Consider the following 16,062-nt stretch of genomic DNA (forward strand, 5'->3'; position numbering starts at 1 on the left):
GAACTTTATTATAAAGAAAGAAAGTAAAAGATGCACCTCTGTAAAATCAGGATGGAAGGTAATTTTACAGGGTAATAAGATTTAAAACACAGAGGATTCCCCTCTAGGCAAAACTTTTAAAGTTACAAAATCCAGGAATAAACCTTCCTCTTAGCATAGGGAAAATTCACAAGCTAAACCAAAAGATACTCTAACGCATTTCCTTGCTATTACTTACTATTTCTGTAATTTTAGATGTATCGTTCAGTAGGAGCTGGATTACTTGCTTGGTCTCTCTCTTTGTCTTGGAGAGAACAACAAAGAGCACAAACAAACCCCCCCCCCCAGATTTGAAAGTATCTTCTTTCCCCATTGGTCCTTCTGGTCAAGTGCCAGTTAGGTTAGTGGAACTGATCAACCCTTTACAGGTAAAGGAGGGATTTTATGCTACCCTTAGTTGTATGTTTATGACAGCTGCAGAAACATTCTCCTGTTCCTGGATGCTCCCTGAAGGCGTCCTTAAACCAAAATAACTTTCTTTGAACTAGCATGCTCCAGTTCAAATGAAGATTTTAGCAAGAATGAATATAACTTGTTTCAAAAGGGGAACAATTAAGCAGCACGATTCTTGCATCTTAAAATGCAATCAGCAATTGTATCCTGTGTTTTCCTTGCAGAATGTCACTAAAAGGTAACATTTTATTCCTAGTAAAGTGAGTGTTTTGAATGGAGCTATGTGAATAACTGATTTTTTGGTTTGGTAGCTGAGATGAAAACTAGAAAAATAACAACAAAGAGTTTAGGGTTAACAGGAAGTTTAAATTTTTTTAGTATTTTTTGTGAACTAAAAGTTTATAAAAAATTAATTCCAGGTCAAACATAACATTCTGTTTAACTTGAAATGAGATATCTAGTTTAGTGTTTGAGATTATTTTTACTTCAATTTTATTAATTTTTTTAGAAGTAAAATTTGAAACAAAGTCGTTTTGAATCAAAACGTCAACATGTTGCATTTAGAAAAGGTTGAAACATTTTGACTTCTTTGGAATTTTTTTTGACTGAAACAACGTGGCAAATTTGACATGGTTTGGTGAGACACTTCAGTCGACTCGAATCTGCATTTTTCAGTGAAAAAAAATGTACACTGAAAATATTTTACCAGCTCTAGCAGACATGCAAAAGCTTTATATTGCTTTTAGTCTTTGCACTCTTGATAATATGTCTCGTCAAACTGAGAGGATGAGCCTCCTTGAGAACCTTTTCCTATTGACCGGATACATGTGGTGCTTTAGCAAGTCCCACCACTACGTACAAGTCAATGAGCCAACTATCTCCCTCTGAGGCATCTTCTTTCCTCTTTCCTATGAAACTATCTTATTTCCATCATGTCCACCTTTTCAGCCTGTGAATTTATGCCCCTGCCCTTCAGAGTGTCGCTAATGTACTGTTGCTCGCTCCTCAGTACATGCTATTTTACTGCTATTTCTTTTTTTGATGCTAGGTAGCTATTTCGCTACAATCTATCCCCCGCCTTCAAAGCTTGCTAGTTTTTTCTTTTCACAAGTTTACCGTCGCTTGCCTGGTTGATGCATCTTCAACAATAGGAGGAATGTCTTTTGAGTTTCTGATACTGGTGGAAATGAGAAAATAATGCACGTCACAGCTGGTCAGGATTGTAAACCTTTTGCAAGACAAGGGCCTAACTGTGCTGCTGCTACAGGCTATTCTCAGAAAAGACCAGTGTCAAACAGTGTCACAATGTGGTTCTAACCATGAGTCTTGCATATTTCTTCCATACCCTTGCCTTTACATTGCTTCTCTATTTTCACATTTCACATAAATGCTTAGGGCCACATTCTGTCCTTAGAATTTCAGTAAGGAGCCCTCTGGGCCTGATTTGGGAGCATCATTTGAATCCTGAAACAGCTGGTCCTATTGAATTTACTGGCATCCTAACTCACTGTTGATCAGCTCGTTGTTTGAGGAGTAGTACTACATGGCTTGTGTTGTCAGTTCTCAAACCTGTTGCTTGGGATTGTCACCGCAGGGGGGAGGAACTTGTACTCACTACAGGAACTAAGGGCCATTAGAAACCTCACCACCTTCTGTTCCAAGTGCAAGAAACACTTCTCCAATATAAACGCATGGCATATACATAGTAAAATAAAAACATTTCCAAAGGCTTACCAAAGCACACCCCTCCACTCTACATACAGTTCTCTCCCTGAGAAGAGGAGAGAGAGAAGAAACCATGTGTGATACATGTTAATCATGCAGATTAATGCACCACTGGAATGCACTCAGATTCTATAGTGGTGGGGTGGTATAAGAACCTATGTAGAATAGAATACTTGCTGTTGAGGTATTTACATAAATACTTGTTTGTTTGCATATTTGCATATAATTGCTCTGTGGATGTTCATGCTGGTGCATGCATAACAGAGCTGGAGAATGAAGCCCACCACACTATACTTGCCCCAATCTGTCTTCCTTTCCTCATCAGCACAGAAAATGCTGCTGCCCCATGACAGTCCAGGGTAGAAGGCAGCAGTTCTGGGCCTGCTCTCAAGCGTTGCAGGGGTGGCTGCTGTGACAGACACGGGAGGAGGTATGGCCTGTGAGCCACCCTTCCCACTAGTGTGCAGTAGCTGGCTCTGCCCCAGCCCTGTACATGTCTCCACAAAGTGGCTGCCAGCTAAAATCTGGACTTCAGCAGTCCCAATCAGCAGCTCTGTGGGACAGAGCACAGGTCATGCAATTTTGGGACTCTCCTATGAGCTATGAATGAAAACAGTAATCCATGCCCTTTGTATCTGGAACTGTCTTCCTCATTTGGTATGTGGACTGAAGTCAATAGAAGGATTTGTCGACCTTGGTGCATATTGAGTAAGGCCCATAAACACCAAAACCAAAATCGGGATACGCTGGCACATCTGTATTTGTCGTGTAGATGGACTCTAATTGATCTGTGTCATAATTTGGGTGTAATTTAATTCATAATTATTCTCAGGACTATCAGGTGTCCTCCTTACTCAGACCCCACTTGCTTGAATAGTTTGTAGCTGACCTCAGTGCCATCTGTAAATTTGTTTAGTGCATCATTCAAGATTCAGCTTTGCTAATGCTGAGCAGCTGCTCCTGTATTCATTGCTGCGTGAGCCAACTGCTCCTGATGGCTGACTGCACCATTGATCAGCATGTGACATGTAAGCCTGTACTGTTGGAATGCTGGTCATTTCTGTCCTGTTAATAGCAGGGCTTGACATTTATTGAAAGACCTCAAATAACACAAACCTCCTCCCATCTCCTCTAGCCATACTTTCATCAGGTTCCAGTCTGTTCAGACAAGGATCTCCTTCCTCTGCCAAATAACCCCATTTTACTAGCTTCCCTAGTTAACCTCCAGCTTTGTCCCTAAACCATCTTAATCTCTGTGTCGTGGTGGCAGGGCTCAGAAACCCTGGCATTTCTCCTTTGGCTCTGTTTTTTTAAATTTGGTTCTTCTCTAGGGCTTCCATTGAGTTGTGCCCCAATGGAGCGGCTGTGGACATCCCTCAAAGCTATATTGACCCGGAATCCTGAGTTCTAATTGCACCTCTGTTATTCATCTTCTGTTTTGTCCCCACCTCTTCTTGCCTCTGTTTTTCCATTTGGAAAGGTCTGAGGTATAAGAACCTAGGGAGCCATCTACCTCACAGGTGTGCTGTGTGAGAGTTAACAGGATACAGATTATATGGAGCTTAATTTGTTGAAGTACATACATAGATATATGAGTCTGAAACCATATGTACCTTGATCAGTCTCAACCATGTAGAATCGTTGGATGCAGCTATAACCAGTGATGGCAGTGGGTGTTAGCTAACATTTTCCCCTCATCCAGCTTTATCAGGATTGGCTCTCCTCCTTTCAGTTTGGGGAAGTTTCAGCTTGCATTCTGATGGTAAAAAACGGAAAAAGACAAGACCTCTGAGATTTGGCCCTTTAAGCAGGGTCATTTAGGACAAAGACTTATCCCTGAGGTTGACAGTGTTGCTTTGATCTCTCTTCCTGTAAGCAGCTGAGCTGGGCTTGATTCACTACTTGGTATCTTCCCTGAACTGAGTTCAAACATCACTTTCAAACTTGGTTCACATTCCAGTGTCCAAATAATTAACTACACTGTGTTCTAAAGAGTGTTTAAAGTGGTCTGAAAAAAGTAGGGGGTCTCTGATAATCTCGGAGCATCAGCTTTGGTAAGACAGTGCTTAAAGTGCACCCTTGAGTGATTGGCTTGATTAAAAAAAAAAAAAAGTCAGGTCTGCTCCACCCACATGAAGCACTGGTTACATAATTGGATAGTAATATCTATGCCCATGATTTCTGCAGTAAATCTCTACTGAGATTCAAAGGTGGATTCACTAATAGTTTTTACATGGAAGGAATTATGTTAATTTAATTTATGTAAAATGTGAAAAGTGCCCTTGGATTGGAAGGGTGCAAAAGATCATAAGTCTTTGGAGCTTCTGCTGCATTTTGGATGCTATATTAAAAATAGTTTATAGTAAAGTTGTAAGGGCATCAAGTCCAACCCTGTGTAAACATCAGATATAATCCCCGAGGAAAGGGGTATACTTGTATTAAATGTATCTTTATTGTGTTTAAATCCCAACACGTTATTTTTTTCTAGAAATATCAGAGAGAGAAACATTCCACTGAATGCATCCGATGCAGTGGACTGTAGCTCACGAAAGCTTATGCTCAAATAAATTGGTTAGTCTCTAAGGTGCCACTAGTATTCCTCATCTTTCTCTCTGATACTCAGCTGCTGAATTCATTCTTGACTAATTTTGGTCTCTTTATTTGCAGACCCCAGAGCCAACTGAAAACTACATCACTGAAGGAGAGTTTGAAGATGACCAGAGTTCTTCTGCCCCAAGCACGGTAGAGTTGGAGATACGCGGGTCAAGCCAGGAAACAGATGAAGATTATTTTGAGACACAGTCGCATCAAAGTGAATCCTTGTCAGACATAAAGACTGAGCCTTATGAAAGTGTGTCAGACACAGAGTCTGTTGCCAGTGACATAAGTGGAGAAACTTGCTTTAGTTCAGACTGCCTTTCCTCTGGAAAAAAAGAACCATGCCATACTTTTCCTGATACCAATGCACAAATACCCCCTCATAAACTTCATTGCATGAGCCAACTGGAGTTGAGTCAAAAGGCACAATTGGAGTTGTCTTCTGACTTAAAAGTAGCACCAAGTAGAAGTGAATTTTGGATACACACTACAAAATCGAGAAAAGAAGAGGAAGAACTAATATTAACTAGTGATCCCTCCAATACAGGGTCTGGCACTAGTGGCGAGGACACTATATCTAAGACAGAGACTAAATTGCTAGTGGATGGATTGCAAGGTGAAGCAAAGTCTGAAAACAATAAAGTGCAATCCTGTGTCAGCTCAGAACCAGCTGAAGATGCTATTGCAAGGAGTAAAAAAAGTCCAGCAGGATTAAGCATTGCTTGTCTGAAAGCAAACTCTGAAAGCTGTTTGACTTTTCCCGAGACTCAGCAATTTCCTTTGCAGCCAGATGTAGGATCAAGCCATAGTTTGCCTAATATTAATTTTGAAACAAATAGAACTGACAGTAAAAGAAACTCTGAGGCATTTGAATTTCACTGTGAACTAGATTCTAGACCCCACATAAAATGCAATTGGAGGAACTCAGTTAACAATGAGGAAACTACAGCTACAAAGACAAGAAACAGAACTCCAGGGGCCACCCTTAAATCAGAATCACTCTTATACCAGCACTGCCTAAAATCCAAATTTCAGCTTCCACACACGAGGCCAGAGATGACAGAAAGTAAAACATGGCACAGTGCACCTGAAAACATAAATGTCGGGGGTGAGAGAGGCTACTTGGGTAACTGCATTAAGCTTACAGATAAATTAAGGTTGTCATGTTCCAGGATACATCTTGAAGGGTTGGGGTTTGAGTACACCTGGAAAAACATAGAAAGGGTTGGTGGGAGCTCTGAAAAAGCAATAAAAGTGGAGGGGAAATTTGGCATAAAAGGATCACTTCTTAGTACCTGCCTAGACTCAAATAACAGTAAGCTATCTCATCCAGTGAGCTCCCAGCAAAGTGCTGAAGTTAATTTGCACACTGAATCAGAGACATGTGGCCTTAACACAGAAGCAGACATGTGTGCTGATGGCTTATCTTCAGCACAGGTCCAGCTGAGAGAGATCTCTGAGTGGGATTCAATAGAAAGGGAGACTCCCTCTGCCTTGGCTTCAGAGCCAATGAGCGTAAATGCTGAAGGAGAGGTAAGAAAAGCTAAATGCAAATCTGAAAGGGGTTTCAAAGCGCATGGGTTCTCTCACAGCATTAACTCTGAATCTGGCATCAGTGAGGACCAAGCAACTTGTCTTGTAGCTGTTTCTGCTGTTGCAGAAAACAAAGGTGATAACCATTTAGCAAACTATGGCCCAGCTGGTAGAACACAGCTGAACAACTTGGAGGAGATCGGCCCTGAATCACCAGGTACTGAGGCTTGTGTGGGAGAAAGAGGTTCAGAGGATTCTTCTGAACTGAATTTGGGTTGGAAATCCCTGGAGACTACACTGAACTCCGGTGGCCAAGACATTGCAGGAGAGCAGGATGCTTCAGTGCTGCAAAACCTGAATTGCAAAAACAATGCCTTACAGAATCACTCTGAGCTTGTAGCAATAAACGGACATCTCGCTGATGCAGGAAAAAAGGATGAGAATGATGGTGGTGATGCCTGTTCTGTTGAAATAACTACCAAACCACATTACATGCACCAGGGGAAAAAATTGATGCAACTTTCAGAGTTAAAACCTGCTCTGATTATAATATCTGTGGAGGAGAAGGGCTTGCAGTCCAAGATGCTGAATGATGACCGTCCTGCTGAAATAATAACTGGAACATTAGGAGAACTAGCCAGTGAGGATTTGGGGTCTCATCCCATTGCCATCAAAGAACCCAGTGAGTCACAGAGAGGTCTGAATGCATATTCCAGCTGTGAAGAGCACACTCTGCCTGTACAGCCCCTCTCTGGCAGTGAAGAGGTGAGCGCTGCTGGGAGCACAGGGCAAGAAGAATCCAAAATTGCGCTGCAGCAAGTGGAGAGAACCGATCCAGATTTGTCTTTAAAACTCCGCTGCAGTGGCTTCCCAGTAACCACTATAAAAAATGAATCCAGTGGGGTGAATTTACAGTTGGAAGATGCTACCGTTCCCTCGAAAGAAAAGGCAGGTGCCCGCACTGGAGCACGTTTGAAATCACCTCGCCTAACTAGTGGGGGAATCTCTCAGGTAGAGCCCTGCAGAACTAACGGTGGGGTGCAGTCAGAAATGGAGCTGCTAAAAAAATCACGCTTCGAAACAAGAGACAGCGAAGTGACTGAGGAAAATGAGTTCAATATAAGTCAAGGCCTAGAGCAAGACATATGTGGGACTAGTGCAACAGCACTGGGAACTGACAGGATTAGTGGCCTGTGTCAGGGGGATGGTGACACCTTCGGGAGCATTGTCTCTTGCGTACAAAGGCTAGAAAAGAAAGAAACTGAAAGCTGTAATATGTCAAAGGAACAAATAGGCATTGGTGAAGAGTCTCCCAGCAGAGAACTAAAGCTGGGCTCTGCTGTGGGGGAGCTGGTGAGCCTTAACAAAGACAATGAACAGAATCCAAATGTGACCGATGCCTTTAACTGTATAGTGAAAACAGAGCGCCAAGAGGCCTCTGCCCTGGGTCTAGACAATGTGAGCACTAGCAGTGCTAACAGTGAGGAGATGGATGAGAATTTGTCCCATTTCTTGGGGAGTAACAGCAGTCTCTATAAAGCTGTGCAGAAACAGACCAAGACTGGGAAACCTTCCAAGTTTTTAGTGTTCTCAAAAATGGCATCCTTCAAGAAAACCAAGACAGTGGATGCTGAAAACCAAGGTAGCAGTAGCTTCTTTGGCAGCAAGACAAAGACAGAAGAACTTGACACTGGGAAAGAGGATGAAGACACAGAAAGCTTGCAGTCTTTTAAAAGCAGTTCATCCAGTTCTACCTTCCAAAGAAAGGAAAGCTACACCTCTGAATATTCTGACGATGATGACTTATTTTATGTAAGACCTGCTGGATTGTTCAGCAGAATCAGTCTGAGGAAGGCTTCTGGCTCTGGTCGGATACTGATGGACAACATAGACACAAATTCTACTTCCCCCTCATTGTTGAATGTCAAACACTCTGAAGCACGAGTCTTAGAATCAGTTGAAAATAAGGACAGTGAAGTGCCACAGTATTCTGGGGTGAGGAAATCCCTGAGTGAGAATGAGTGTAAAAGAAACAAAAACCCAGAGGGTAAAAAATTCAGGACAAGGCTGGCCTTGGCGCATAAATCCTTCTCAAGTTTCTTTGAATCCAAATCCCTGGAGAAGGAAAATCCTGAACAAAGCCCCAAAGGACCACTGAAACTTGAAAAGGAGAAAGCCAAATTTCGCCAGAGCTCCTGGAAAGCATTTCTGAAAAGCAGGGAGGCTGATGGACTGAAAAAGCCCAGCCTTGCAAGTTTATCGCCATCACAGGAGAGTCTTAAAACAACCAGGGGCCACCAGCAAGGTCCTGGTAATGTTATAAGAAGAACATCCACAGAGAAGCAGGAGATCTCTAATGGACAAGCATTTTTGAGATCATATGAGTCTAATGCCACCTTCACAGATGCCAACCATTCCGACACCTCTGTGGAATCCATTGAGGTCTATACACCTATAGATATGAGAAGAAAAAGAGTACTATCCTATGATCTGACTGTCAAATGTCCAGAATACCCAGACTATGCTGAGCAGCAGGAAACAATGGTCAACAGTTTAGATACTTCTGAGGAATACTGGCTGAGATCTCCCTTTAGCCCCAGTGACCCCCAATCACCGTTTACTCAGCTAAGCCCCTCTTGCCCCCAGTTATCGATATATGAAGGTAAAGACATGCCCTGTCGGCCCATGAGCCCTAAACCACAAAGTCCAAGACCCAGCTCTCAACGCAAGAGTTTCCGTTATCCCGGGAGAATAAGTGCCACTTCCATGATTTCTCTTGGGAACAGCTCTGCTATTGACAGCAATTTAGAGGCACCCGAGAGGCCAAAGACACTGAAGCCCAGAGGTACTCTCTTGCTTTCTGTGCACTCATTGGACAATGAATACCTGAGAGAAGACAGTGGGATAAGCAGCCAGTCACAGATCAGCTTAAACACTGCTTCTTCAGTTAGCGATATACTCAGAGATGAGGTGAGTTGCTCTGTAGGAATTATCAGACTTAGTTATGGTTTGCTTTGTAGTGCTCTCCTGCTGGGGTTAAGGAATCCCAAATGCCAAGAGTAGTATTCCGTTAATAGAAGAATGAGCAAATTAGTTAGATTTTAGGATAAACACATCTTTGTGTAAATACAGTAGTTCAACGCTAGTGATTGTTCCTAGCGAATAGTGGGAGATGCTTCTTTGCATCTAAGCTCATTTACATCTCCTTAAAGTGAAGCTTTACTTCAAATGGTGACTGTGTGAAATTGGCATCATGATTCTTTATATTTATTGCCTCGCAATGCCTTTAGATTAGAATTTACTCCTCTTACAAGTAAAAAGATCAGGGTTCTTTCTGGCTTATGTATCATACAAATTGCACAGATCAAATACTTCCCTGTTACACCCATGCTAAGCCATTGTCTTCAGTCAGGTCTTCAAGGCAAAACTGGGCCCTGTAATTGGCACCTGTAAACAATTCTATTGATTCATAAGGCAAAATAGAAATTGACTCACTGTTAGCTGTGTTGCTTTTGCAGGCTAACAGGAGCAAAAAGAAGTGAAATCTTATTTTAAACAGTAAGCTGCTATCATTCAGAATACCACAAGGATCTTACTGTCACTATGGCTTCTCTTTAAATACCCTATATGGACACTCCCCTGCCATCCCTGCAGCAAAAAGAAAATAAATATGGGCTGTATCTCCAGCTGATGTGTGTGGATAATTCTAATACTGGTAATGAGAGAGCTATATAATGGCTGGAGAATGGACCTCAAAGTGAAGAATATATTTCCAATAGGGACAGAAGAAGGGGTTTCTATTGAAACAGTTTGGAGCCAATGCAAGTGCAATTCTTGTGTTTCCATTGGTTCCTAATCACCCATTTGATTTTCCTCATTGGCAAAGCAAAGAGCATACAGGAGAATGCTTGCACTAGATCCTTCTGCGGAATGCTTCGGAGCAGGGTGTTCAGAAACTGGTGTGGCTGAGCTTCATCTTACAGTTATGCTGAGGCTGAGAGGACTTGCTAAAACTCTGTGTTGTTTAAGAAAAAAGCAACATGATTTTGTTGAACCGTGTTTTCAGCACCAGCACCACTACAGGGTTTAGATGTCAGATTTTCTGTCTTGTCCACCAGCTCTGGCCCATGTGCATGCACACACAGTTCTGAGTCTAAAATTTGTTGATCCGCCCTGTAACCCAGGGTTTGTTGTGTCAATCCCATCTCAGCAAGTGGCTCCTTGCAAAGGACTCTGACTGGCCCTTGTGTGGGTGCACGCTGATCTAAAGCATTGATCTTTCACTGCTGCTGTCCCAATTCAAAATCTGAGTTTGAGATGTATAAAATGAATTTGCCTGGCCTCCTCCCAGTGGACATTTCATTTGTGTTCCAAACAACTGCAAGATTTTGCAGCTAATGCTACCTGGAAACTGGGAAAGGAAGCTGGTTGCATGTCACAATGAGGGGCACAGTACTGGAAGAGCAGTGTGTAGGAATTTGCACATCCCCAAGTTACTCTATGCCTTACTCTAGCCAGTACTGTGGGACTCTTGTTTTCACGAGCATAAATTCCTTCACACAAAATGTGTAATAAATACAATATGTTTCAGGTAACAGAAGGATCTCCAAGCACTCCGCAAATAAGGGTAAATTCACATCTCTCCAAAACATTTCAATAGCGACTCAAAGAGCCTCTAAGGGGCTATTAACGCACATTGCCAACAGATGAGAGCCTTCTGGAGGCTGAACAAAAAAGCACTGGTAAATGATCCCAAAGATCATATAGCTAGGATGGCGAGAGAAGGCATGTAAAGCCTTGACTGTGTGAGCCTAAACTCTGAAATCCAACCATTAGGAGCAAATAAATAATTACTTAAAACTGGGGCTAAATTAAATAATTGAAAGGGAAGTATGGAAATTAAAATTGCTCCCAGGCTATAGTTTGGATGGTTTGGAGCAGTTATATTCCTCCCTCTGGTGGCTGTTCTTCATACTGCAGAATATAAATAGGTGGAGTTATATTGTCTTAAAGAAATTAAAGTCCTAGCTTCCAAGATATGAATTCTGACACATGAAAGTACATAGGACCTTTGACTGCTACCAAGGTAGATTTATTTTATGCACTGTGGTTTGATTTGGGACATTGTGAAATGAGGGTAGCCCTGAACCCTACATTATGGCTAAAGGGGTTCAACATGCAGGGTGATTTTCACAGGGGAACTCTGAATATCCAGGACAGGTGCCGAACAAAGTAAATGTTAATAAGATACATATTGTAATAAAATAATAGAATTAAATCTCTCCAATATGGGTTTGCCAATTAAATATATATTCAGGACTATATCTCTGGACATCTGTTGCTATATAAAAATACAGCCAACAATAGATTAAAAGACTACACCCCCCCCACCCGTATCTGATTAGTGGGTGTTATAACTGGAGGGATGGCTAGACAGATGGATAAATGTAGAATTCTTGTGTAAAACAAAACAAAAAACCCCAAAACCTCCAACTTCCCCTCAAAAATTGTTAACTATTTCAAACTTATTTCTAAGACAGAAGAATTTATGCTGAAAGTATAGAATGACCCACTTCTGCACTGCTGACAGTTTGCCCTGTGGCCAGAGTATCACATTAGATGGGCCTTCGAGTGACTTAATCAATCTGAATGATTGTTTTTGACATGCTTTTACTTATTTATGTAACTGTGTTCTCAGCAGGCAATAAAAGGCAGTCCCGATACATCTCCTCTTCCCCTCTAGAGCCCTTCCTTAAGGCACTGGGGTCTAGGGCCTCATATATCTCAGGCTGATACTTCTTTCTCTGCATTCCCATTGGTGTTGGTAAGGATGTATACTGTTGCCAGGCTGTGGCATCACATGCCATTTGGAAGCAAGAACTGAGTGGGCACAGCGCTATTTATGTGGGGGCCTGGTTTAAGAACAGATGGAAAATTACTATTTTTTTTAAAGTTTTCCATACTTGAGTTCTTCAAACAAACTGGGGGATAGCAGGGAGACCCCAGTCACTCTAGAAATCAACCCTCCCTGACATGGAGGATAAACTTCACCTCCTTTGCTCTGAGATGATTCCTGCCCTAATGTCGCTAATCTCTTACCTTTCATATTATCAAACTTTCATTGATATGGCATGGATTAATGGTGAAATGCCTTGTAACAGCTCCATTTTTACATAGCTCCTATGTAAAAGCTGGGGGGTAGCCAGGGTTTTCCCCAGGAATTGAAATTAGGTGCAGTGTTCAAATTGACGGGGGAGGGGGGTGTCAGGGCCAATGAGGGGTGAGACCGTGAGGGTGAAGGTGGGCTGTATGGCACCATAGTAAAAACTAAAAAATGTTTCATGACTATTTTATTAGATTTTAAAATCCTCACACAAATTAACGTTGGCTATTCAAGCCTTCTATGAAGCACTACATCTACATCCTTCTTGGTTTCTTGTTATAATTTTGCACAACTCTGTTAATGAACTTCTTGAATGCAATGCATTCATCTTTGGTGGCTTCTCCTGTGTCCGGTACTTCCATTCCTTCAATTGATATGCTCATTAGTTCATTCACATGATCAGGCAGAAGGCGACTTCTTTCAAAACACAAAATTCTATTCAATGATGAAAAAGAATGCTCAACTGTAGCTGTTGTGACTGGGAGTAGCAAGAGATGAATTCCTACTTCTTTCAGCCCAGGAAACATAGCATAAAGATCGGGTTGAGCCACTAGTGATGATAACAAAGAAGCTGAAGTGAAATCTTCATTCATTCATCGTATGATGTTCCACTCTGTGTTCAAATTCTCTGTTCTGTCCTGAGCACATGGCAGCCCCATTACTGGTAGTGCCTTACTCCACTCAACTGTCGGTGTTTTATAAGACAGGGTTCTGTAAAAGCTAAGTAGCCGTTGAGTAGAATCTAGAAGTTGCTGTTGTAGATTTTTAAGAATCAAGTCTGTGTACTTTTTCAGTTGTCTTAAAAAAACACTTCTTGTCCTCTTCACTTCAGTATAAATGCCTTCATTTGTCAACTTCTGGAGTGAAGTCTTTGCTTCTTCCAATACTTTTTCAATGGATAGCTCTCTGATTGATCCAAATGTAGCTTCTATTGCTGGACAAAGATCTACTACTGTTGTAGCAGATGCCTGGATGGCATTTTTAATGACCCAAGTGGTTTCAACACTAGACTTAGAAGAGAGAGAATGGCAATAGTCTTCTCTGAATGTAGTAGCAAAAGTAATCCACCAGCCTCACTACTTAGATCCATCCCATCTTGGTAGATACTTTCCAAAGCCAGTAATAATGGCTGGAGTAATTTTAAGACAACAGCCAAGGATCGCTCATGAGAAAGCCAGAGGGTTTTCCCAGGTTGGACTAATTTGAACTTCAGTCCCAATGTATCTTCCATATTTTCCAAAATGTTCAGTCTTTTGGACTCTTGCTGAAAAAAGAATATAATGAAGACATTAAATTTCTAGCGTTTTAAATGTCTTTTGAAGAGTCTGCAGCTCGTACTAGTTGGAGTAGATGTCCTCTGCAGTGTGTATAGGAGAGACTAGGGTTACACTTTTCTCTGAGCAAAGCTTGTGCTCCACCAAGTCTTCCAGAGAAGTTTGCAGCTCCATCAAATGCACAGGCAGCCATCTGTTTGGGGTCCCATTGACAAGCATGTAACTCTTCTGAGATGTGGGTTATCACAGATACAGCCAATCTGTCTTCTATAACTTGAACATCTAGAAATGTATCTATTAGCCTACAACTGACATCAAGATAACATACACAATGACTTAATACTTGATGACCATTTGCATTGGTGCATTCATCAGCCATGTATGCAAATTTTTTGAATATGGTGAGAGGTCTTCACTTTTTCAACTGTTGAGTCTTTCACTGTTGCACCACGTGCGTCTAGCCAGTCAGTTGAGTTTCTTGCAGAAAGATAGTGAGCATTTGCTGGTCTTGTTCGGAACCAGTGTTCAGCTTCAGGATGAACAAGTGACAATGCATTTAACATTGGCCTCCAGTTTGTTGTGTGTGGTATCTCTTGCCTAAATAGAAAGTATGATGCCACAGCCATGTTTGTTCGCATGAACTATGTTGTGTAACAGCCTCATTAACACTCACCGGTGTTGTCCTCGGTCAGTGGAGACTCAGAGTTCAGAGGTGGGCGGCAAGAAGGCAACTTGCTCGTTCCTCCAACTGCTCACTGTTCACTCTGGCCACTATTGTTCATTGTGCCACCGTTCACTCCATTGCTTTGTTGCCAATGGCCCTGCGCTGTCACCTTCTGCTGCCACTGTGACCTCTGCAAGTTGGTCTCTTGAGGTTCCACCCAGCTCTCAGTGATTTCAGCTGAGCTCTCAGTGGGGGAACCTCACTGCTAGTGCAGTCTGGGCCGTCTCTTCCACAGAAACACTGTCCCACAACAGGTCTTAGCACTTAGACCTGATTATCAGTGATTTCAGCTGTAGTGGTCACTTAACACAACAAAAGACTATCTGTGGAGCCGAATCAGCTCTGTCTTTAGACAGTGGAGAGGGCCAGGTCAAATAGTACTTGTGACTCAGGCAGACTATCAAGCAAAACACCTGTTCCCCACTCTCTCTTGATGCCCTCAATCAGCACAGGCTAAGTACAGTTCTGCTGCCCTTTACTCATACAATAAGAATAACAACATTTCATTAACACTCGCATTCAAGTGATTTATAACCCATCCCCAACCAAAATCTATCACTTGGGCAACACAGCTCTGTTTGCTGGATACCTAAGTAGATTAGGTGTGAATGTAAATACAAACTGGTCCTGAAGCCTTTCCCCCCAGCTCATCACTAGCTGTCAGGGAGAGCTCATTTAGACTTTGCTTACAAATCATAATATGAAATTATTAGGTTGGCCAACATCACCGAAATGAATGCACTGACATGGTCATAAAAACAACAGCTGTATAAGGAAGCTAGTCTATGTTCATACTTTTAAAATCTATTATACTTTTTCAGATACGTGTATTTTTTCATACACTGTATATACTTTTAAAGTGTGTATTAATGTTTCAATTTCAATTCAAATTTCCTAACGATCACTAAATTGGCAACACTGTATGTAACTAGTTCACAAAACTGGGGGGGGGGTGTTGGGGAAATTCAGGGAGGGTGAACACTCCCATGGGGGGCGTGTAGGGAAATCCCTGCTGGTAGCACGATTGTAATAAACCACAGGACTACCATTGTGACTGGCCCTGTATGAGTGCACAAAGATGAGTATACATGATGATTCTTTCCCTGGTGGCTCTGCGCAGGGAACAGAGGCCATGCACTCAGCTAGTGGGGGTTGAGGGAGGTATCGCTCAGGGCAGAAGGGAACCTGCGTTAGACTCTATCAAAGGACAGCAAAGCTGCCGCTCCAGGGTGCAGTACCTTGAAAGCCCTGAAGCACTCCTAGCTAAGTGAGTCAAGGTTCCTCTACTGTCTACTTTCCCTGCATGTTGGCTGTCATTTGTTGTCTCAATCTGGCCTATAGTGTGTGAGGCAGCTACTAAATGGTATTTTAAAAGGGGAAAATTTTGGCAGGCTCAGAACATTACTGATCATTTTCCCCATTAACTCTCTTTTCCAAAGCCAGCAAATGAACCATAGGTGATTTTTGTTTTAACGCCACAGTGTTTTTCCTTCCCTCCCACTTATGGAACCCGATTTCAGCTTTAAGCTTCTGCTGGGCCTTTAAAATAAACGAGAAAAATCAAATCTGTGCAACACCTTGGTAGCTACCTCTGTATGATGCAATCGCTGCTG

General features: G+C 42.1%; 1 protein-coding gene across 1 annotated transcript in view; it reads left to right on the forward strand.

Moving 5' to 3' along the window:
- ARHGEF4 (Rho guanine nucleotide exchange factor 4) overlaps nucleotides 1–16,062 on the forward strand; it is a 331,159-nt gene that overhangs the window by 141,699 nt on the left and 173,398 nt on the right. The window contains 1 exon segment of the mRNA XM_073360097.2: nucleotides 4,825–9,258. Within this exon segment, the coding sequence (XP_073216198.2) occupies nucleotides 4,825–9,258 (4,434 nt within the window).

The sequence above is a fragment of the Lepidochelys kempii genome, chromosome 9, assembly GCF_965140285.1.
Source record: "Lepidochelys kempii isolate rLepKem1 chromosome 9, rLepKem1.hap1, whole genome shotgun sequence".
Taxonomy (NCBI): domain Eukaryota; kingdom Metazoa; phylum Chordata; order Testudines; family Cheloniidae; genus Lepidochelys; species Lepidochelys kempii.